General features: G+C 39.5%; 1 protein-coding gene across 13 annotated transcripts in view; it reads right to left on the bottom strand.

The window, feature by feature from the left end:
- Positions 1-18267: 18267 nt before the first annotated feature.
- Positions 18268-24626, bottom strand: part of PDLIM5 (PDZ and LIM domain 5) — a 131225-nt gene continuing 124866 nt past the window's right edge. For all 13 annotated transcript variants that reach the window (XM_074823115.1, XM_074823114.1, XM_074823121.1 and 10 more), the window contains 2 exons: positions 22011-22126; positions 18268-21391 (listed from right to left, as the gene is read on the bottom strand). In XM_074823115.1, coding sequence (XP_074679216.1) covers positions 21302-21391; positions 22011-22126 — 206 coding nt within the window. In that variant the 3' untranslated portion in view covers positions 18268-21301. The remainder of the gene's footprint in view (positions 21392-22010; positions 22127-24626) is intronic.

Genomic DNA, 24626 nt, shown 5'->3' with positions numbered 1-24626 from the left:
TTGCATCAGCTTCTCCTAGAACAGACGCACAAGTGATGCTTCATTCTGCTGCGCTATATAGTGGCCTCCTACACATTTTATCTCTACTCCTAACTTCTTGGATATCTATATATATATATGCATTTATCTGTGTATCTATAGGCATGATCATAAATTTTATATATGCTACATGTACATTAATGACACACTGATAATTCAGGAATGATTTTTTGTGCCACCAAGAAGGCATCTAAAATGTAATGGATATACCTTGACCATTTTGTTCTGACAGAGAGGAGCCATCTTCAGTAAGACCAGAACAGTAGCGAATATATGTTTGATGCTGGTCTCTTTCCAAGCACTGGACCTTTATAATGAGTTATCCCATATCTGGGAATAGCACTGAACTTGAAATCACTGGTGGGCCTTGTCTGGAGCAACTGAAAATAAAACTGGCTTTTGGCTCTGCCTTGAACTCTTGGGAACCTTTGGACCATTTGGATGCTGGTACCCAGATACTGGCCCTGATTGTTGATAATGCTCTGGGCTCTGTAATATAGTTGCTGTATTTATAATTTTGGTGTAGTGTTGGACTCAACCATGATCTTACTAGCATCTGCTTGAACCTCTATGTTTGCATATGATAAGAGAGGGGTAAAAGAGTCTAGGGTCAAACTGCAAATCTGATGGTTTTCTCCATCTGCAGAGCTCCAGCTTCTCAGCACCGTTTGGGAGGAGGACTTGTAGACTACAGAATAACAGTGCTGCTGGCCTCTTGCTATGTCTTCTTTGCCAAAAGAGAAAAAAAAAAATCCTTGCAAAATATACATAGCGGTGAGAAAGATTCCAAATGCTGAGGAGCTTGTTGCTGTAGCTGCCTCCTTGCCTATTGAAAGGTAAAGCTCAGCAGAGTCAGAAATGAAATCTGACTCTGAGTTGTTTTAACCATGAACTGTTTCTTTCTACAGAGCTGAGCAACAGACTGGAACTGAGGCAGTAAAAAAGTGCCTGCATTACCACCCACCAGATGTCTAGAAGGTGGTCTACCATGCTCACATTCACTGAATTAATAAGATGTCTATACTTACAAAACACAGATAATGATGTCTGACTTCTGCATATAAGCAACCAACACTTCAGCGCAGCTCCTTCTTATGGATTTTATAACCAAGTCCTAATTACTGATCAATCCTCTTCAGAAATCTACAATGAATCAAGTACAAATCAGAATATTTAATTGGCAGAATACCCACACATAAAAATGAAGGAATAATCAGTGGTGCAAACAGAAACACAGACAATGCATATGATTTCTGTGACTAATATGTTGCTGTTATTTTAAACTCAGAAAACCAAATGTGTACTATTTTCCGCATTTGTAGTATATGAGAAAATCCAGATTCTATGCACTTCAGTTTTCATCTTTTTCGTATGAAACAACTATTTCTTTATATTTAGTGTCCAGTCCATTTGCATCTCTCACATAATGGTAAAAGTGAGGCTAAGCTATTCAGTAACTGAATGTCACTTCTGGAGCCTGACCCTTTAGTCTCATCTCAAACTATGTCCCAGTGCAACTAAGGATAATGAAGTGTCTGAGAAGTGATGGATCAATCCCTTAACTGTTCAGATAAGAACTATAGTTTTTTTTTTTTCTATTATGCTTGTGAAAAAAAGTCTCAACATGGATTTTGTGCTATTTAAAAGTTGTCAGACCAATTTCTTTTAAACTTAATTAAAGAAAATCATGATTCACATCTTACTGGGGCATTTGTATTGGGACACCCACTGGGAATGAAGTTCCATGTCTAGAGTATAAGCCCCTAAAAATATAGGTGCATAATGGAAGGATTGATACATCTTTAATGATGACAGTGCCAAGGTAATAAAACCTAACACCACAATATTACCTCTTTATACCAAAAATATACAGAAATAAACAAATAGAACATGTTGAGAAATTATACAGAAACTCTGTTAAACATTTTAAAGGGTAATAAAAATGCCTTTGGCCCATTAAATGTACTCTACTGACTATATGAACCAGTGCCAAAAAGTATCAAAGCTTTTACAAAGAAAAAGAAATAGAAGAAAAAGGTCCAAGAACTTGGTAGTGTATGTCCTCACTGAATAATTAAACGAATGTGCTGGGCATAACCCAGGAAAAAGTATATAGGCCGTTTCATCTTACAGAAACCCACGCACACACTTATATACATGTACATATTATGTATAGATATTTATACCCACAAGCACACTTGATATGGGAGTTAGAGCCCATGTGATAATTTGGCAGTTATACGATACAGTCAATTAGCATTCTGCCCGTATCTATTCAATAACGTAATTCTTTTGACTTTCTCTAAAATTTAAAGCTTCAGAGTACTTTCTAATGTTATTTTAAGAAACCTGAATCACCTATAAAAAAAAAATCTCTTTCCTTTTCTCCATTATTTTCACCTCTAGCACTTGAGCAAGTTTCTGTCCACAGGCAGATGCAAAGGAGTCTCTCTCAGTCCCAAAAGCAATTTCTTCTAAGCACTGAAAAGTCCAGGGATGTGGATTTTTTTTTTTCTCCAGTTGTGCAAATGACAGAGATCAAACTTAGAAACAAGTATTTCTTATTTTATCTCAGAATAGATTTACAGCTAAAAAAGCACCCAACCATATTACTTTACCTGTACTAGCATGTATTTCTCCATCTCTTGTGCAGTGAATTTGTAAGGCAAAATCCTAATCCCAGAATCAACCATTAAGATGACACCTCTTGAATATTTTTTCTCAAAAGCAAACTTTATATCTAGTGCTACCACTGATTCCAGGAGCTGTTCTGTACGTAAACCTAGGTCTACCTCTTTCTAAATCATAACACTTGCTTTTTTAATACTATACATAAGTCTAGTTGCAGTAATACACACTTCAAACCATTTGAATTTATTTGCTGTAGTATCTCTTTATGTGGCCAGAAGAGACAGGACAGGCCCTGAACATTAAATAATTATAGGAAAACAATAAGAACCCCAAGTTATTCTTTCCTTCAAGCTTCCTAGTCCATCTTCTCTGCTTCACATCTTCCTTGTAAAGATTGTTAATCTTTTAACAAAGTTTCACATGCTCTACTAAATGCCAACAACAGCCCGCAATACTCCAACCTCTTTGCCACATTTGAATTGTGGCCCATTTTAACCTCTCAGAGGATGACACGGGGCTCTTCTGTCATGTTATTCTCAAGTCAGCTGGCTTTTTAACGACCCAAAGGACATAAAGCATCTCCTGGAGTCACTCTGACTTACCTTAGTTTGGATCCTTTTAGTATCAGTATTATAAAATAAATCAGTATCATGAAATAAGAGGATTTGAGTAGCTCTGTGCAGGTGAACAGGAAATTGATGACTTGCTTGTAGAATTCCAAAGGCAAAAGAAATGCAGATGAAGATTTTCAATTTGCTATTTGAAGCAACCACAAAAGGTTGGGAAGTCAGTAGAATGGGATTACTCCAGCAACTGTATACACTTCTCTCTTTGTACTTGAATGGTAACTAATTCTATTTACAGTGACTTCTACCATGACCTCTGGAAGGCGTCACAATAAACTCAGAATGGATCTATGAAAAACATGTTTGAAAAATTCATAGTGAACCAGACGACAAAAAGTTTGGCTTCCTGTTTGAACCAGATGGAAGAGATTTCACATAAAGCCCATGTAGTTTCATTTTCTTGTGTTCAAACCCAAAACAGCTGAGGTCTAAGTGACTTTGAATCACTAAATAGCTGATTTTTCCCTTTACCTAAATTAATTTTTTTCTTGTTGTTGAATTTACTCATCTTTCAGCTACTAACCTAATATGTGGGACGTTACTTTTGTGGAGTTTTCTGCGAACATTACTATGTAGGGCTGCAGTCAGGTTAAAACAAGATGCAGGCACACATGGAGGAAAGAACATAGAGCCTCTTCCCTATGCTTATTCTAACAGCTTTGGCCAATCAAAATAACATTTTACTGAAGAGTTTGAAGTATTATGAATGGCACAAGCATAAGATTTCAGATTCAGTCTCTTATACATCCATTTTTCTTCAGATATATTATCGGAAACAGGTATAAGTAATAATAACACAAAGTAATTGACAGGAAAAATCCTATAATAAGGATTAGCAGCACAGATATTGTCTTATTGGCCAAACCAAGAGTAAAAATAAAGACACGAGCAAGAATTTCATAGGGAATGTATAGCAGCTGGCATAAATCATAGGTGGGATGAATGAGGTGGTCCCAGAATTATTCCAGAACGGCTCTTCAGCTTTAGCAATAACTGCAGAGCCCATAATGTTGATCCTGCATAAAGTATTATCAACAATATGCGTAGCTCAACCTGCTAAGCTAATATAGTTCACACTATCCTGTTACTTCATTTGCCAAGCTACTCAGTCATTAACTGCTCTTGTGTTTCGTCATTTATTTAACTTCCACATTTTGTAATATTTTCATTCACACCTAAAATCATAAGAAGGCTAATAATGAAATGGAAGGTGGTTTGATATGATATTTTCAGCAATATTTCCTGGAAAGTGTGTAAAATTATATACGAATCCTGTTAAGTCCTTGCTTTCCATCAAGAAAAGCATTTCTCACACACAAACACAGAAAATTTTGCCTAAAAGTCTGATAAAAAAAATCGTCCTTCTTTGTCTGCTTGATAGGATCACACGATAATTCAGTTTGGAAGGGACCTGGGGAGGCATCTAGCCTAACCTCCTGTTCCAAATAGGGTCATACCAAGTTGCTCAGGGCTTTATTCAGTTGGGACTCAAAAACCTTCAAGAACGGAGACTACACAACCTCTCTGGGCAACCCAATATCCCAATAAGATAAAAATCCTTTAAATACAGTGCAATAAATCTCATGGGAAGACCCACAAGTTGCATTCTTTTTAAGGTTTACATCCTCTTGCTACATTTCCTCAAAAGCCAGAGAATTAAGAAGAACTGAAAAATATTCCCATCTCAGGTCTTCTATTTCCATTTTTCACCCACTTAATTTTGCATTAGTTGAAATCTATAGAAATTATCAGCATGAGGCTTTTCTTATTTATGATCCAAATGTTCAAAAATGAGTAGTTCTTTTTCAAATCCAAGATTTTTCTCTCACCGGTTGGATGTGAACTTACCTGACATCCCTGGGATTGCATACACTGGTTCCAGATGTACCTCTCTTTGTCCGCAGCATGTGTAATAGGAATAACAGCAGCACCAGCCTTGTGTCTGTGCCGAGAGCGCTGCCCTTCCTGTGGCCAACTGTAAAAACAAAATGTTCAGCTGAAATTTACAGTATTCTTGCAAGCAAAGCTCAGCTAGACCATTTGGTCAACCATGATTGTTCTGATGTTACCAAAAAGATCAGATATTAATTTCAAGTCTTTCTGCTATAGCAGGCTGAGTCAAATAGAGCAGTTTTATAGCGCATTTCTATTTTTTCTGTGTGCCTGCAATAGTTTTTTCAGTTTCTCCCCAGTGATGGTAGGAAAAGGACCTGATTAGGGCCATGAAACTTCTGCTGGGCTACAGAGGAGTTTGTAGGAAAGGTCCTGCTAGTTGGCTATTTTTATTTTCTGGCATCATTAGATGTCTGGAAAAATGCCCTGAAAAATTGAGTCCAGGCACATTGACTGCAAAAATTTTTATATATTAACCAGAAATTTCCTCTTTCCCCACCTACTTTTAAAATTAAACAGTGGAATATATTGAAACATGCAGAGAACTGTATAACAGCCAAGTGGACTTACACAAAACTCACTGAAATGATCCATTTCTGCAGTGGAATAAGTCAGAGGAAATATCAGCTAGGAAAGAGGATATCCAAAGAAAGTGACTGAAAACTGCTAGTTAAAATTGAGGTGTGATATCCCTTTCAATTCCCATTTCTCTATTCTCGAATAGCCAACGACATTTTCTAAATAAAGAACTTTTTCTCTGTTAATTGGTTTGCTTTCAGAAAAACTCCCATCAAATCCATTTTACTTTCCATTCTCTACAGAAAAAAAAAATCATCCTTTCCCTTGGACCAGCACGGGATGTTTGCACACTCTTCACTTCGAGGGCATGTTTGTCCTTTGGTGCTGCATGCAAATGCAGTCACTTCTAAACTGGCTAATGAGCATCTCCTGGGAGATGTGTCAAGTGTTGAAATGTGTATGACAAACCTCATTCTTCTGCCAGATCGCTGCCCCCTGTGTTTTATAGCCTGACATCTTTTGTCTGTGGGGAGGAAGGAATCAGAGCACCTCAAAGATGAGGGTAAGGTTGGAAACTGAGATCAGAGCCTGATTGCGCTGGTATCTGTTTCAAGTACAGGGAGTTGAAATGGTATTTCTGAGAACTCCCATTACCATTTATAACTACGTATTCCAAGAAAACTCCCAATATAGTAGCTGTTGTGAACAAAGGCTGCAGGCTATAAGCAACAGATGAGCTAACCTTTTTGCCTTTTGGGGCATATTTTCTTTGGCCCTGAGCTGCAGGCAGGCACAGCTGCCCTGGTGCAAGGTGCTGGAGGCACTGGCGGGTGCAGGGAGTGGAGGACTGGCTCCTGCCCTGCCTCGGCAGCCCAGGACGCAGCCGAGAGAACAGGACTGAAATGTTCATTGATGAAATGACAATCATAACTGGGCTTTTCCTGTTTGCCCTGCTTCCATAGTTCATAATGCTGGGCGAGGGTGGGAACACACAAACAATACAACACATGAGGCTTTGGCTTCAGCCTCCGTTGCCCATGCAGGCTGTGGTAAAGAGTGGACGTGCTCCTTTTCGGCTCCTTTTCTGCCAAGGACAGACAGACAGGGAGCCCTGGGACCTGCCGTGCACATCCCAACCATCTCTCTCATTCCAGTTTCTCAATTTTAGTGTTTCAGAAAAAAACCCAAACCCAAATCAGTCCAAGCCCTGCTGACAATCCCAACTCAGCAAACAAGCAGTGCAGCAATCTCTTTAACTACTTCCCATGAAATACTTTCAGAGCTTGAGTTTTGGCTTCACTGGCATCTGACTAATCATATCAAAGTCCTTACCTACACTTTCGTTCCTATTTTTATTTCCCCCCATAATATTAGCTTCAGATTTCACTGTTTTGTTTACTTTTTAATTAAAGACTTTGGCATTTCAAAGCCATTTTATATTTCCTATCCTGGCAATATTCAAAGAAAGACTTCACAGATGGGCAAATAATCATATCAAGATCTGAGGTAACAGTTCCCTTCATCTCAGTCCACTTGGGTAAACTCACATCACATGCCAGCATGAACTATTCTTGTAACAAGGGCTGTAAATCCCTGCTGAAACTTACTTAGGAAGGGTAATTTTGGCTATGCATAAGTGCCATACATTAAATATTACAGGTTAAATCTGCTGGGAAGGGCTCTGACATTTATAAGTTACACAGACGGTGTATATTACAGAGGCTCCAAATCCTGAGCAAATGTAATAGAATATAATTTTATATAGCAATTTTACCTGCAGCCTCTTCAAAAAGAATCACCAAAGCCCTTTCACTTCTACGACTTTTGTTGTTGGGTTTTTTTTCCCCAAAAAAAAGTCTCCAGCCTTTACAATTAAGTAATTTTACTTCAGTTCTCACTAGGTATTCCCTATGTAAATGCACTGTAATGCTACCTCATTTCCGAAGAGGAGTTTGGAAGGCTTGGAAAGCACCTGTAACGTGCGCTGTGTAACGATGTAAACATTTACTGTGTCCTCTTCCTTTCACAGGGTGCCATGTGAGTCTTCCTTGCTCTCTTCCCAGGGAGGAGGAAAGCCAGGAGCCCCATGAAACAGCAAAGGCAGCCTGAACCATCCCTGAAATGCAAGCATGCAATAAATGTGACGGGGCTGATCCTACCTTGGGTGGATGTAAATTAGGAACCGCAGCTACAGAACCTAGTTTCTTCACAGATATCCATGTCCTTCATTGCCTTATTGCAAAGATTTTATGCCAAAGTTGGCAAGTTATCCCAGCAAGCTCTAGGATATCTGTTTTGTTAGAGTTACTTGCCGCTGAATTAAATTCCTCTGCAAACCTTTTATTTCTTATTGTGCTCTGGTGTATTGGGGGCACCTGAGACTCCCTTGTAAAATTGTAGGTGACGTGTTTCTTGCACACAGTGTAATTCTCACATGGGGTTTTAAAAGTTAAAGCCAACTCTCCCACATGAAGGTGGTCTATCAGCTGTAATTCTTGACAGGTAAATGGCTGCTTGGCACTATCCACATACAACCTGTTTTGACATTTTGTTTGACTCATTTCCACAGCGCTGCTTTTGGCTCCCCCATGGCACTGCAGAGGGGAAACTGCCCCTGGCATGGGCAGACTGATGAACAAAACCAAAGGCACGATGCACGGAAACCCTCTCCAACATGAGCAGGGAAACTGACAAAACACAAGGTACTTTAAAATATCCCCTAAAAAAATGGCAGCTGCTTTCTCATAAGAAGGTACAGCAGTTACCAGTTGCAGCCATCTAGGCCAAGCCCAGTGGTGATAGTCGCTAGAGCCCTGTGGAGCCCCAGGCTGCTGGGGCACAGTTCCCCTCTTGGCTGCTGTATTTGTGTCCATCTTCAACCTGACTAGCTTCAGATGGCCTCTTTTCTCTTCACAACATCTATAAATATCTATTTCCTCCTCTAGTTCCAGCTTCTCCCTTAGCTTGTATCTGCTCAGTTCCAGATCAGTGACGTGTTTTAAGTTTGACATCTTAGATCTCCATGCAACAGGAACCGAGAGGTCAATGCTGTTGCCTTGAGGATAGCACCACAGGGTGTACGGCATGTAGATATGGACCTGGGAAGCAGCAGGATAGCCCAGTCCCAATGATGGCAGCTATTTTTAGCTATGCAAACATATAAAATGTCAAATACTAAATATGTCACTGGTCCAGAATTAAAAATTGACACTGCTGGCTCTTAGGCAGCTGTAACTTTTGGGGGAAGATTCATGCTGGAATTAGACTCACATAAGTAACTGCACCGATTTAAGATCACTTAAACTTGTTACCTTCCACAAATTCAGCCTTGTGGAGTAATAATAATGTTGTGACTCATTTTGATAAAACCCACTCTCTACATAAAGTGGCAAATGTGAGGAGGTTAGAAAGTGTGCATATTATCTGGGTCTGCAAGAAAAAGAGGTAGCCTGCTCAATTTCAAAACAAAAATAATTTCTAAAAAAGGCTAGGAATATAAACATTGATAAACTTGCCTTACAAATATTATTTTAAAGATGTCTGATAGACTGCTTGAAATCAAAGCCTAATAAAGTAGTTATCTTCAAGGGGACTTCTTACATGTTTAAGAGGAAGTGTGTGCATAAGAGCTTTGCTGGGATGCAGGCACTGAATATTGCGTTCACAACAAGCGTTGTGCTACCTGCAGTCACTGCCTTATTCCAATGGGCATTTCTCTGGATCCAGATCCCGGGTCAAAAAGCTGTACAGAGTGCTGTAACGGAGCTCCAATGTGCAGAGCTAATGACCAAGAATGAGAGGAGGGCTGCAGGTTGTGCTTTATGTTCAATAACTTTATGAGACAGAGCATAATGTTTTCTATTTGCATACATCTGCATAGTATTAGCCATATGACAACCATAACAAAAGAAAGATAATTAAAACCAGACTGATTGGAATTAATACAAAATAAACAGTTTTCTTAATATCTCTGGCTAAATTGTCTTATGAGAAAAGTGAATCAAGTGCTTCTGTCTAAGCTGTGGGGGAGGGGGGAAATTAGAAAAAAAAGCAAAATATTTAGCTTACCTCACCTGAAAGCAATCTCCTGTTTGATCCTGTTTTGCTTGAACTGTCAGCCCCACTTCTTCCCCAATATCATCAATTCCTTCTCCATCTCTATTTGGCCTCTTCCATGCATCTCCTCTGGTCATCTGTTAAGAGTCTAGAAACTTAACAGGATGATTTTTATTAAATTAACCAGAAAAGTATTTAAGTCCTTAGAATTTCCATTTGCAAGAAAAGCTGTGTAATTAGCCTCCACTTCAGCTATACAAGTTTTGCTCTAGCTTTTTGTGTCCATGCCTAGTATATCAAGTCTTTAACTTAAACATGAATATTTGAATTGAACTTGCACAAAGTCTCTGGTAGAATTTAAAGCAACTTCATTTCTGCTCATTAGAGAAGCTTCGCATGCTGTTTTACTAACCTCTTCCTACTTAGAGCAAAACTACACTCGAAGCTCTCTTCCTCATGTGCCACTTGCTGCATAGTATGATCTGTTCTTAAGGGGAAAAAAATTAAGAGGATGCTCAGTGTATGTTTCACTATAGAGGCCTTCATTTCTGTAGCTGCATGAACACGCACACACACGCCATGTAGATATTGCACTAGTCAGGTCATATCATCGACTGCTGTGCCTGGCCTTTGTCTACTAATAAATCTTCCCTTGGATTTATTTTACACTCCAAACCTCTGAACAGTTTGAGTATTGAACTAGACCAGAGCATTGATATAAACACCATACCAGCACATGCCTTTGCTGTACAGGTTATATTCAATTAAAAGAACACCTGTAAGGTTGAAAAGTCAAGCACTCCAAAGTTAGGAAGCAGACAGTGCTGATTCAGCCCTCTTCAGATACTACCTTTGATTACCTGACTGTATGCTGCGGTTTCCATAGGAATCCTCTCTCGTTTGGTACAGCTCAACACAATGAAATGAGAGCACTTCCTAAATGTAGCATCCCCACTGCCCTCATGGCATGTTTTGGCTGAGATGCAGATCCTAATTTTCAATGATACTGGGACTCAGGTGAAAGACCCTCCAGAAAGCTGATGAATCAAAAGCAAAATTTATTTTCATTAATTTTTAAGTTATTTTTAAACATTAAATTGTGTATAATAAGAAAAACAGCCTTTACCATGGGGTGTGTTAGCCTCATCTAACACAATCGCATTACTAAGTTCATTTGTGAATAACAGAGAACACCCTGATGGCTAAACACTTGGGTTTGTTTTTTTCTATTTCCTCTATGATTAAATACACTTCTCTGGGCTAAGCTGTGTCTTTCACCCCCAAACACTGAAAATGCTTTGTGCATTAAAATGTGCTGCAGGTTCATCCCTTGTGCTCTTTGGGGCACCATCCCTACCCTGCCTCATGAAAGCCAGCTGGGGCTGGACAGGGCCCAGGAGAAAAAAACCTAGATGAGGAGGGAAAAGCAGAAGCTCCTGCAGACTTTCTCCACCCGTGGTCCAGGGCACCAGCCTGGCCAAGGTAGGTGACATCCAGGACCGTGACATGACAGGCAAGGCGTTTCACTCCTCCAGCATCCTCATCAACCAGCCACCACTCAGTCGAATCGTCGAATCGTAGCTGGTACCTAGTGGCCCACAGCCATTTCAAACAGCAGCTGGGGCAAGTAACCAGCAGCCCCGCAGTACAAGCCACCTCCTGGCAGATAGACGGCAGTTGTTCTGACTCCCCCATCCCTGCCTGCCCAGCTGCAAACACTCCTGGAGCTGGTAGCAGGCAGGAGGGGAAGGGCTGGGGAGCTCTTCCAGATGGACTGAAACTCCAAACAAGGCAGCACTGAAAAAATGACAAAGTGAGATATCAGGCTATGGATTAGCTCTGTGGATCCAAATGCAGTTATTAGTCTCTGGCTGACATGGAGGAGGATATGAAATACATGCACTGGGGTAGTGCTGGACAAGGTACATAATCCATGGACCAGAAGGAGTGATGGATTTGTTTAACCATGAGCCACAGCAAAGAGATTCCAGAAATTTGTCAGCTCCCAGAGGAGCTGGATGCCCCTCGCACTGGGGCATCGGTTAGCTCAGACGGTCAGCGCTCCCTCGTGCAGCGTTTTAAACAGCACGTGGAGAACAGCAGCTCCAACTTTGCACACAGCAATAGGTAAAAAGCTTAATTGTAATTATTAGATGACATTTTCCAGTCCATTTCATCCCCTATGAGTTATGGTACTGCACAAGGGCAGCAGCAGCTCAAGGTGCATTTCCCACTCACAGATCCACAGAGCTGCTCTGCTCTGCTCCACATGGACTTTAGCAGAGGTGGCCATGCCAGGAGCTGGAAGAAGTTCAGAGAAGCAAAGCCCTGGGGGAATTTGAGATAGGGCTGCTGCCTATAGACAGCACAGGATGGGACAGTGTAATATGAAGCAGCAGCTGGCACTGGTAATGTTAAACAACACTTGCTTCAGCCTCTGGGTAGCTCAGGATCAGCCAATGACAAAAAAAGGATTTATTCGTGCTCCTAAGTACATCATGAAGATGAAAAAGCTATTTGACCTCAAAGAAAAAAGCTGGCAGAAGAAAAATGTGCACAATTTGGTGATGAATATAAATGTAGAACAGGGAAGGGAGAAAAGTCCCCTCCCACAAGGCTGCAAGGTCTGCGTCCCCCTCAGAAGCATCCTCAGCTCCTGCCTGCTGTTTTACTTTGTCCTCCCCAAATCATCCCCCTTTTTCAGACCATCCTCTCATGAATCTCTGAGAAGAAACAAACGACAAAATGGCATGACTCGCACAAGCTCTTGTTCTTTTACTAAACACCAAACTGTTTCCTACTGTCACCTCCCCTTTCCTCCCATCACTGTGCCCCATCTCCTGGCCTCTGCTGCAGCTCACTTTTCCCTTCTGTCTCTACAGTGACTGAAAGCACAACTAAAAATTGCTGCCCAGCATGACTTTTTTTTCCTTCCAGGAGTAAGACAGGAGGTCACCATATATCATGGGAAGACATGAAGGACAGAACAGCAAACTGTTACTCTTTGAAGAAATTAATTTGGAGTATCAGTTTCCATCCTGGCTGATTTTGCAGACCCCTGGCCAGGAAGAAGGTAGAATCTTCTCTCAACATGTTTCCTGAAAAACAAATAATTTATTACATTAACTCATATACAAATTGATAGAGTAGGCTCACACTTGCACTCAACAGTGATTAGCTCTGAACTTAAATTAATTTAAAAACCTACCCTATACATAAGCCTCCAAAGATGTATTTTTGGTGCTCTGGATGTGGGGGAGCAAAGGCTCAGTGTCACCAGGGTACTGCTGGGTGGAGGGATGGGAAATGAACAGCAGAGAGGCAACGAACAGGGGCATTTGTTAGGGCAAACTGGCCTGGCTGGCTGCTTCTACAACCATGTCCACAACTGCAGGACCTATCCAAGGAAAGGAGCTGGAGCCTGGATGCCGGTGGTAATCCACAGCTCTCATATATGGTTTGTCATTTAACTGTTTGGACCCTTTGTGCAGTGGAGCTACGATTACACCTATCCCATCATGTTCCAAATTATAACTCTCAGTTTCATGGTAGTACCATAACATTGTCTAACTAGCAATCCAGCGCTCCCACAGTACACCACAATCCTTGAATGCTAATTGCCATTGAGCAGAAAAATACAAGATTCTCCTACTACAATCATGTAACTACCCAGAGGATGAATGTGGTATTAAGAAATCTATGCCAAAGCTCTAGAAACCTTGTAAAAGACAAACTTTAAGCAAGAAAATATGCTACTGCTATTTTTTTTTTTTTGGGGGGGGGGGGGGGGGTAGTATCATAGACTTCATCAGACCATCATCAGAAACTGATCTCCACCAAGACACTACAGACATTTACTTGGAATAAATAAAAAAGGAAAGCATCAAAAAAATAACATATCTCCAAATTTTGCAGAGGGAGCTTCTAGCCAACTGTGAGATGTGTTCTATTAAAAGTGGGGAAAAAACACTCAATTAGCCACATACTTAGGAAAATACATAAATAAATAAGGAAGAATCTGCAAGATTTAAAGACAAATTTGCAGTCTTATTTTAGCATTGCTTTACTTCCATTGCTATGCACTGAATGATTTCAGAGAAAGCCCAACCTATTTGCTTCTCCAGATACCACTGCTCAGTTTCCCAGTAATTCTCTACTGATTGTTGGTGGGTACCACATGGCGAAAAAAAAGTCACACAGCAGTTAACTTCACTGGGGTTGTTTAAAGCCAAGTGTAAATCCAAGATTGGACCCTAGGTGCTGTAGATATTAAGTTGCTTTATTTTATACCCTATCTGCCTCCATACAACATACAAAGAAAAGCAAGCCCTATATTGAGGGAAAAAAAAAAAAAAGTCCTGCCCTATAAAATGTAGTTTATTCTTTGCACACAGCAGGAGAAGGTGATTGCTTTATAGGTCACGATCAACACTTTCAATAATGGAAGTGAATTAAAATAAATATATACTCCAGTAATTGTTGAGACATCTGAATAATTGTCAATCCACCCCTAAAGGACACTTTGAAGGGTTTACATAATTTGGAGAAATGCTGCTAGGACAACATAAATGGCAAGAAAAGCTGAAGAACTCTGATGTGGGTAAAACCTGCAGAGAGTACCTCAACTTAGTGCAAATACCGATAGTTCATCTTTCATGCAGAGCCAAATTGTTTGTGAATTTACCATCCTTTTTATTCTTGGAGAATATTGATCCAAGCACAGGATGAGCACAAAAATTTTATGTTCTATTTGAGTGGAAGTATATAACAATTTAATTAAATTTCATTGAATCAGCAAGGTGCTAGTGTAGGCAGATTAGTATCAGGGAAAGATTATCACTTTCTTACCTAACCCGCTATGGTTCTTCAGAGACACTGAACATCTGAGATGTGAGAAATTAAATACACTATTAGGAAGCAGTGTTATTTCTTGTAGTGATTTTCCTGTCTCTGGGTAGCATGGTAATCAACTGTTTCATCATCTACCAAACAAGAGCATTCCTTCAGGTAGATTTGTGACACTTGATGGAAATCCCGCTGAAACCACGGGCCCAGATCCTTAGTTTAATTCTTATCTCACTCATTGGGCAAATATAAGCATAAAATTAATGAAGCTTTGATACCGGCCATTTTTAATTTGGAGAGGAATAAGTTGAAATCAGTGAGGCTCTATCTGCTTAGGTTATCAATGATTTTGGCCCTACACTTGTTTTCATGTGTTTCCCCTTCTGTTTGATGGATTTCAAGGGACAGAAAGAGTTTATGTGGGATATAATTACTGCTTCGGTCTAGTATCTTGAGTTATTTTTCCAGCGGAAACTTCTGGGTGGGAAAACTTGACACTTTGGAAAGTGTGCCAAAATTTAGCGCAAGTTTGTATTTACCAAAGGAACATTTGACATTTCACTGATGCATCACAAAGAGAAATAAGGGACACACCTGACAGGATTATCTTCTACTGAAATACTTTAAAACAAACAACAGCACTGCCCAGCAGTAAGAAAAAGCAAAGTGAAGGCATGAGTACTGAAAAGGAAATAACTGTGATCCTATGGAAAGTGTGAATATTATTCAGAGCACAATGACACAGTCCTTAGTTTCACAGTATGAGAAACCTTTTAAAACATACCCAAAATGCTGGATGTTTTTGAAGAGTTTAAGGTATTTCCAGTGCAAATGCAAAAGCGTTTTATTACAACTTGCATACCTTACAATCTTAAATATTTTTGAGAAAAATCTTATGGCAAATATATTTGCAAATTAGCCATGTGTAAATTTTAGCATGGAGATTTTAAGTTTCTTGAGACATTTTTGCTTGCATTCCATTGTACGATGACAGGCCATTCTAACACAAGTAAACCTTTCATGAGACCCCTAACAACAGAGAGTGGTTTTCTATCCCCAATCTGCCATACACGTGTTCGATTTGGGCTTATCAGAGATGCGGATACTTGCTTTATTTTTCAGTCATCAACACAAGTTTTCTGTCTATACCAACCTCAGTTTTCATGGCAAATGATAATGAGAAAGATCTTTAGGCAAAGCAATAAAGAGCAATATAAAAGCTCATTATAAGCCCAATTCATAAAATTACAAGCTGTAGCGTGCAGTATGCACAAGTAAAACTGAAAACCAAGTTGAAGCATACCAAACGAGATTATAAACTAGCTGTTGTTTTTCTGTCTGGAAAAGGCAATTCTTTAACGAGCTTGGAAACACAGCTAAATATTTTCTTTCATAAATTCAAGAAAAAACCATACCACTTTTGAGACTTCTGCTGGGCAGCTTTTTCTCCTCTCTCTTTTCCTCTTTTAAATTTTAAATACTGCATAGGAACCATTTGCTCTGTGAGGTTCCCATAGTTAGGACCAAACCCTTCTCAGAGGAATTTTAGCACCTTATTAATTAGTTGGTTATGAGAAGGAACTGCACTCTTTCAGTGACTCCTATTTTGCCATCAGTAAAGTGTGATCCCATAATAAATTTCCATCAAGCAAACTATTTCTGGTAATTCCCCCTAATTAACACCAGACTGCTAATAATAAATTAGGCCCTATGTGTTTCTGATATAACCAAGATCTTGTCTGAGCACAAGATATTAACCAATGTCCCAGGAAAGTAAAACTCGAACCTAAATTAAGCCTTTGCTGGTAAAAGGATTTATATGCAATTTTGTGAGAAACCCTTTGAAGATCTCATACAGGGCATTTTGATCAGCAAACATTTTGAGTGACAGAGAGAGTTGTTCTGTGCCGAGCAGTGAAAGTGGATTTATTGTGAAAACACACTGTTGAGTTTTAAGCCTATAAATCTTACACTGGATTACAGTGTCTTAATGAATGAATGACAGATCTCTTTTTTCTGTCGGTGCATTTTAATGTTACATGACGTTGTGATTGATAGAAACCAAACCTTTGCCATTAAAATGTCAAATGCAGACTTGATGCCTTTAAAAGTTTGGCTTCTGGAGTTTAATATACTGTTTGCAAATAGACTTGCATTTGTCTCATTCATAGCCTAAACACTGAAGGGGAGGCAAGTTTTCTGTAAAGTTGCCTCTAAATTTTATAGAGCTGTGTGCAGTGTTTTCTTTTGCTTGTGTAAATAAAGGTAGAAAACAACAGTGCATTGGCCTAGTTAAGAGATACTCAGCTAAGGAGAGTCTTACCAGGCTGGTATTATCAAGAAGTAATTGGCTATGTTATAGTAGATGGTTAAGTATCCTGCAGTGAAAGCGGAGACTGCTGCATGCCAAGGCTAAGTACAGTATCAGATAATGCTTGCCAGAGCAGGCAGTATTTCCTTGAACAGTCTCAACTTAGGAAAAATACTAAACACTTCTAAACAAGCATTGCAAAGTGTTCTAAAAGGACAGTAGAATTAAGTAAAGTTAGCAAATAAATAGTAATTGGCCAATACTGAGTTTTACATTGCTACATATTCTACAGTGTTGAATACCATATTTTCCATCTTTCATTTCATCTTGAGAAAAGATGGAGAATCAGAGACTCACCGAAGTTGGAAGGGACCTTTGGAGATTACGGGACCTTGTCTGGTCCATGGATTGTGTCCAGCTGCGATTTGAATATCTCCCAGGACAGAGCCTCTGCCATCTCTCCAGGCAACTTGTGCCAGTGTTCAACCACCCTCACAGTTCTCTTGTCACTATGTACCACTGAGCCAAATCTGCCTCCACCGTCTTTACTCCCCCCCTCGAGGTATTTGTACACATAGGTGAGATCCTCCCTGAGCCCTCTCTTCTCCAGGCTGAACACTACCAGCTCTCTCAGACTCTCCTTGTATGCTCCAAGCCCTTAATCATCTTCTTAGCTCTTCACTCCAGTACATCCATGTCTCTCTTGTACTGGCGAGACCAGCACTGGACCCAGCACTCCAGATGTGTCTCACCAAAGCTGAGCAGAAAAGAAGGATCACCTCCCTCAATCTGCTGGCAGTGCTCTGCCTACTGGATCCGAGAAGGCTTGGTGGTCTTCCTTGTCACAAAGGGGACATCACTGGCTCATGGTCAACTTGGTGTTCACCAGGACCCCCAGGTCCTTTTCTGTAAAGCAGAAAAAACTGAAGAACAAGCGACTCAGATGATATCTATTCATGTGTACAATCATGACCTTCTTGTACTGGCTATGATTCAGAGAAAAACCCCATCCAACAACCACAAAACAACTGAGGACAGATACAGAGTTTGGGGTTTTGTGTTGGGTTTGTTTGTTTGTTTTGTGTTTTAATAACAATTAAATTTGCAAATGTGAACAGTGAACAGCCAAAATTTGATGCCAAACACAAGAAAATTGCCTGGACTTAACAGCTGGTTGTTTAGTGTAAAACAATGAAAAAAAGGAGATTCAGACAAGTAATCTGTGAATTGATGTAGTTCCCCTTCTTACTCTTGTTTGCAAAGCCACTCATATGGCTAGATGATGCAAGTAGCTCCACGAAGAAACAGGTACACAACTGAACAGACCAACACACGCTGAACCACAACTCAACTTTTGCTTTTACGTTTATTGCATTGTTATATTAAGCATTTATATTTACACATAATTCTGAATTATTTAGTTACAATATACTGAAACTGTAATCATGATTCAATTATTCACTCATAAAGACCTTCTACCTTCAAACAGAGTTAAACCCGATTCTCTTACAGGCAGTTTTGGAAGAAAAATAATTACTGATTGAAAATGCATGCAAAAAACTACAGTAGTTAGGTTACTAGCGTGTCTGACTTTCTAACATTCCCTTAAAACATGAATGCTAAACATGTGTTGTACGAAAAATAGTTGGGAATCTCATTAAATCCCCAAATTATGATGGAACGGTGCTGATTTTTGCTATGTCAAGTCTGCAGTCAAATATACGTATGTATATGTGCATATATGTATGTCTCTCAATGTACACGCATATGTGCGCATGTATAGGGTAGTATATATAAACACATACACACACACCCCAAAAGATTCTAGAGGTAAATATGCAGGCTTACAAATAAAACAAAATACAAAGATACCAATATGAACTAGTCCTAAACGAAATAAGGTAATAAATATTCAGTGAGATATATGGCATTATTATAAAGTGCTCTACTAAAATCTCACTTATTAAAATAACAATAAAAATTATGTTCCTTTTAGTTGATTTATATAATTTGGTAGAGCCATTAAATATTCATTATGTATCAGCGACTCTATGCTTCCTTTTACATTTTAAACAAATAGATAAAAGCAGAAAATTAAAGGCAAAGCAGCTAAATGAAGCAGTACTATTAGAGCCTTTCAGGCTTTTGGCCTCAAATTCATTAACAACTGCAAAATTTCAAACCCTGGAACATATGGATTAAGAAATATAGTTCCAATTTTTTGTTTTAAGGTCAATGACAAACTGAAAAATTTCTATCCTACTTTAAAATACCGAGGTTTAAATTGCAGAAATTACTGAATGCCTTATCCTGCACATTCCCATCCTCTTTCCCCACACGTGTGCAATATAGCTCCACTGAAACCTAGTCTCTAGGTCTCATTCCTCCACATTCCACCTGATTTCAAAAGCTATCTGGCTCATATATTACCATATCTTGTCCAGTCTGCTTCTACCCTTCTGATTTTCAGCCAAACTCACAAAAGGGTACATCTACAAGAGTGTAAACATTTTAAACAGCTTTATGCCATTTTTTCTGTACCACCAGAAGTTAAAAAGAGAAACATGGTAGTATTGAAGAAAAACAACCTCAGGAAATAAAGTGAAACAGCCCTACAATGTGAACCTGCCTCACTGAATTAAGAAGAAAGTAAAAAATCTTTTCATAATTCAGTACAACAATTTTGGTTTTCTTTCCCCCTCTTTTGTGGACATTCTTTATTACAATTGCTTTACTTAACCATGGCAACTTTTTGTGATTTTCCCCATGGTTTTATGGATAAACCTGTCTTTTGTATCAGTAAAAACCAAAACCACCAACCACAAATCCAGTAAATGGCTACTTTTAATGTCTATTGGAAAAAGCACTAAAGACTAACAATTCAGCTCTGACATCCCACTTGAATTAAATAGCATGTAAATTCAGTTTCCTTCAGGTATTTGATCTGGCCCTGAGAGGGCCCCCTTCTCTGTTGTGCAACTCTGCTGGAGCAAAATTTGCCCCGTGCAGAGGGTCACCACCTCTTCTCTATTGCTCCATACCACTTAAGCCCCAATTTTAAGTTAAGTGGGACTTAGCTGGTGCACAGGTCTTGCGCTGACACTCTGTATGGAGGCAAAATTCATATCAAACCACAGAATTGGCTACACCTTCTGGCTTGCAGTAAATGCACAATGACAGCATTGTCTCTCCGCTCCATTGCAAGAACTAAGAGATGCTAAGCTGCCTAACTCAGTATTATATTATTCAACACTATATTCCCTACATCTGGAGGAAAAAGGAGAAATAAAACCTAAACTAATAAAAATCATAACAGCTGAGCAAGAAAGTTAGTTTTAGGTACACTACCGGGCACACCACCAATATACATATTCATGAGCTACATGGTAAAGAATGTACTGAGAGAAAAACAATGTCCTCAGTTGCACTTTGGCAGTTTCCCTCATTCAACACCAGTCTCACATTCTGGATATAAAACACTGTTACCTGCAGATTCAGGGCAATTTCCCCTTTCCAAGGCACTTAGAACTATCTAAAACCTGAACTGCGAACATAAGAGTATAAGTCCCTGCTCCCTTATTTTCAAGATTTGATCTGACATTTCCATCCTTTCAAACACACCTTCACTAGTAGGTTTATTTTGGCTAGCATTCTGGTAGTACATGAGTTAAGGAAGAGTATTCCATTTATGTTTTCTTCTAAGTGGCATCTTCTAAACTGTTCTTGTTCACCAGCATGGCCACTGCTCCACTTAACTGCTTTGTAAAAATATCTGTCCTTTGCAGACTCATCAGAGATTTAACTGCAAAGGCACAGGTACACGTAATTGTGCAGGAGGTTTCATGTATACAAGCATCAGATAAAAATTACCAGTTGTTGAACTATATATTCCATGTAATCTTATTTTTGCTTTGAGTTCCTTTTAATGGAGTTTAGCTGCAGTACTTCTAGACACACTTTAAAAAACATCAGCACAATAAAGTGATCTGGATCACTGAAGCCAATCTCCTTTTATTTGTTGAATAGCAGCACAACCAAGACTTCTAATATCAGGTATTTATTTTTATAGATGTTTTACTTCTCATACTGAAGCAGATATAAATGTGGTCATAAAATCATGAAACCAATTCAGTAATGTGCTAAGTGTAGAGGTAAAGTCACTCTAATCATTTGGCTTGGGTGCAATTCCTACCCTTTTATGAAACAAAACCGTAACTGATAAATGCTCTAAAAATTAGTGTACAACCACCTCTGCAAGTTTCCACATTTCTCTTCCATTCTAGAAAATCATATATAAATAATTTTATCCAATTATTGAACGTGGACATTTTAACCTTTCTTTCTGCTCAGTACATTTGTTACACAAGATGAACTCCAAGCATCAGATGTTGATAGAGTGAGCATGTTTCTTGCACAGTGGCTTGTCCTTCTTGGAGAAGAAAGTCTGACCCTCCAAACTGTCACTACATACCTGAAATGGGATGAAAAAAGAAAAGATCATCCAATTCAGATGGATGAATTACACCATACATTGTTCAGAATGCCAAATCATGGCATTGTTCTATGCACAAATATATTCAAAGAATTATTACCTTTTTCTTAGGGATACCCTTTTTGTTATAATACTAATGGTTGATGTAAGCACAACCTTCCTTTCTTTAAGTCAACAAGTTCTTACTGGGATTCAGTTGGGTTCAGCATTAAAAAAAAAAAATCCAGTCATTAAGATTGGGGCTTTTTTTTTTTGGTCATACAATACAAGCAGGTGATACTTTGGCTACAGTTTATGTCAAAAGCACTCTTGCTACTGTAGAAACACAGCCCATTCCTGTATGGCCTTCAAGGCTTGCTCCGAGGAAATAAACATCAGGGGTTAAATGCTAGGATACATGGCTGCAATCCAAGACAACTCCTCTGGACCGGTGCCAAAGGCTCACAATAGCAACACACCTTCCAAATAACAGGGAAAGTGCTTTTTGTTTGGGCTCAGAGGATTGAAAGAGGTTATAGCTGTTAACTCCCACATCAGTCAGGTTAGCACAAGCACTGCTACCACGGGTTTGTTTAAAACGTAGACTAGCTTTACTTACTGAGCATACAAAGCAAGTGTCATGCCAAGTGTGGCCCAGAGCTTCAAGAAACCTGTCTCCAGCTTCAATGGGGAATTCACAGCCATGGCACATAGTACCGAAGAGGGCATAGTAATCTGCAAACAAATACAAACAGATTTTAAAGATGAAGCATAAGCAGAAAAGCGAGACTGACCCCTTGAAAGCTTTGTGCTCTTCTTCCAACAGCAGTGGGTTTGTACTTGTTGAGTTTTATAATACTGTGTACACTGAATAAAGAGCTCCTAGTACAAAAGACTGGGATGCCCTCCTTTCCTCGCTAATTCAAGTTCTCATCCCCTTCCTTGTCCTTTCAAGTGAGCAATGATTCCATCTTGGTGTTTCATTTCCTTGAGATCAATATCACGCTGGGGGAGGGGGGGGGGAACGCACTCCTTGCAGAGCACCCGCACGGGCTCTATGTGCTCCTTACGCTCTCTCTGGCTCTGCCTTGAAAGCATACACTTGCTGTTCACATGACAGACTCCCTCAGCCAGTAACGAGCTCCTGCCTACTTTCTGGTACAACATTTGACCCAGATTGCACTAGACAAAATCATGCAATCATTAGGCTTCTATCCTAAACAGAGTCTAGTAATTTGGATCAAGTCAGAACAGTTTTCTAGACACTGGAGTCTATTACATGGCTTTCTAAAAAAAAAAAAACAAACCACCACCCAAACCAAAACCCCCAAAAAACCCCAACCAAAAATAAACCAGAGGCTTTAGGCATTATATTTATTGCATTTAACAAAAAAGTATCAGTAGGGTGTCAGGATGGTTACTAGTGACTGGAATCACTGAAGGTTATTCACACCATTAATTTTTAGGCACTGGATTGACTTGGTGCCTCTGGAGGCTCCCCTGAAATCAGCTGACAAAAGCTTCTCCAGAAGTCTCAGAGAGCAGAGACCAAAACAAAGGGCACCAAACTGTTCATACCATACCCACTGACTGCAGAGCTTAAAAAAGAGAGAGCAGGGTAGACTAGCAGGATAAAATACATGTATAAAGTTGGGAGGGAGGCACTGACACTCACCCCCATCCCCACGGTCTCAGTGTGTGACACTCACTTCTCTGGGCATAGAGCCATCTCAGGGGCTACAAGTCACCACACAGCCCTTTGCTGCCCACCTGTGCAGACCTAAATTTCACTCCATGTTGTCTGGTCTTTTACACTTATTTCAACTCTCAAACACCCCATTCTAAGAAGGAAATTTTTCCTGCACCGAAGACAACAGCATTAGTGCTATAATATGAGAGAATTTGGAATCGGCACGCTACCATGGCAAATACATAATGTCATGCAACATTACATCTTCATAAGACAAACTACAGTGACAACCATAATGAAGCTTTGGGCTCCATGCTTAATAGTAGCATTCTGCCTCTGACAGGGAAATTAGATGCCAGGGTTTGTTTTCAAGGAGACTTATAAGGAGTGGCAAGTGGGGTACAAGGAGAGTTTGTTTCTCTACTAGATTAAACAGATTTGCTGAAGCTCTGATGCTTATTGCAGCAGAGCCATGTCCAAGTGAAAAGCCCTGTTTTGGTTTAGTAATACAGCATTTTATATGACAACCTCAAAAAGCATCATCATAGGAGGCATCCCAGCAGGACAGAGAACACAAGTGCTCTGGAAAAGCAAAGCCCTTGATGGCTGCCAGTGGCAAGAAACAGCTTCACTGATTGCCTTCATTAATCCATGCTACTGGGATGAATTTGCAAGTGTTTAAGCAGAAGAAATACAATAAAAACGTCAAATGATAGAACACATCTGTGCAAAACCCCTGAAGGACATGATCTCATGACCACACCATTTCAGCTTTTTGCATTTGTGTTCACACAAATCTTTTTTTCTCGTATTTTCCTGGTGCCAGTACTTAAAGCCTTTTGTAAGTTGGCCTGCGGTTTGTGTTGATAAGTTTATTGGCTTTTCTTCTGAAGAAAGGGCAATAGATAAGGCAAAATGAAGGGCATCAGCTTTCTTTTGCATGCTTGAATTGTGATACCACAAAGTCTTCCAAGTCAGACTTCCCATACAGCCACATATCAATGCTTCCTGCACACAGCATTTTCAAAACCAGGTTACTAACTCTGCACTTAAAAAAAGTTTAAAGTTGTAGATATCTGCACTTTTAATTTCATTTTAGCATCAACATCCAAAACCAGAATGTTTTGAAGATCAAACCCCCTTAATACTAATAGCTGATGCTGTTATATTTTCAAATACGGATTTAAAATTAGAACCCTTCTTTGCACTGGAAGAAGGAAAGCTGGCAATGACATTTACTCCTTATTTCTTTAAAATTAGTCATAGGCTCTTAACTCCAGCTGGACTGAAAGTCTCTGAAGAATGAATATATCTCAAATTAACAACTAGTTAGAGAACCAGAGCCATTACAACACATCACTGCCAATAACACCTCACAGATTGTGTCTACATTAATTTGTGCTAGCAACTTTCTATCTCAGAAATAAACTTTATGAGAAGTGTAGTATTCTTGACATTTTATCCCAGTGTTTCCTACTCACAGTATAGGAAAGTACACGTTTGTGCACGGGAATCATAACAGTAGCACAAATCAATGCACTGCAC

Source organism: Strix aluco, chromosome 4 (assembly GCF_031877795.1).
Source record: "Strix aluco isolate bStrAlu1 chromosome 4, bStrAlu1.hap1, whole genome shotgun sequence".
Classification (NCBI taxonomy): Eukaryota; Metazoa; Chordata; class Aves; order Strigiformes; family Strigidae; genus Strix; species Strix aluco.
The sequence above is the reverse complement of the archived record's forward strand: the minus strand, read 5'-3'. Positions and strand labels throughout refer to the sequence as shown.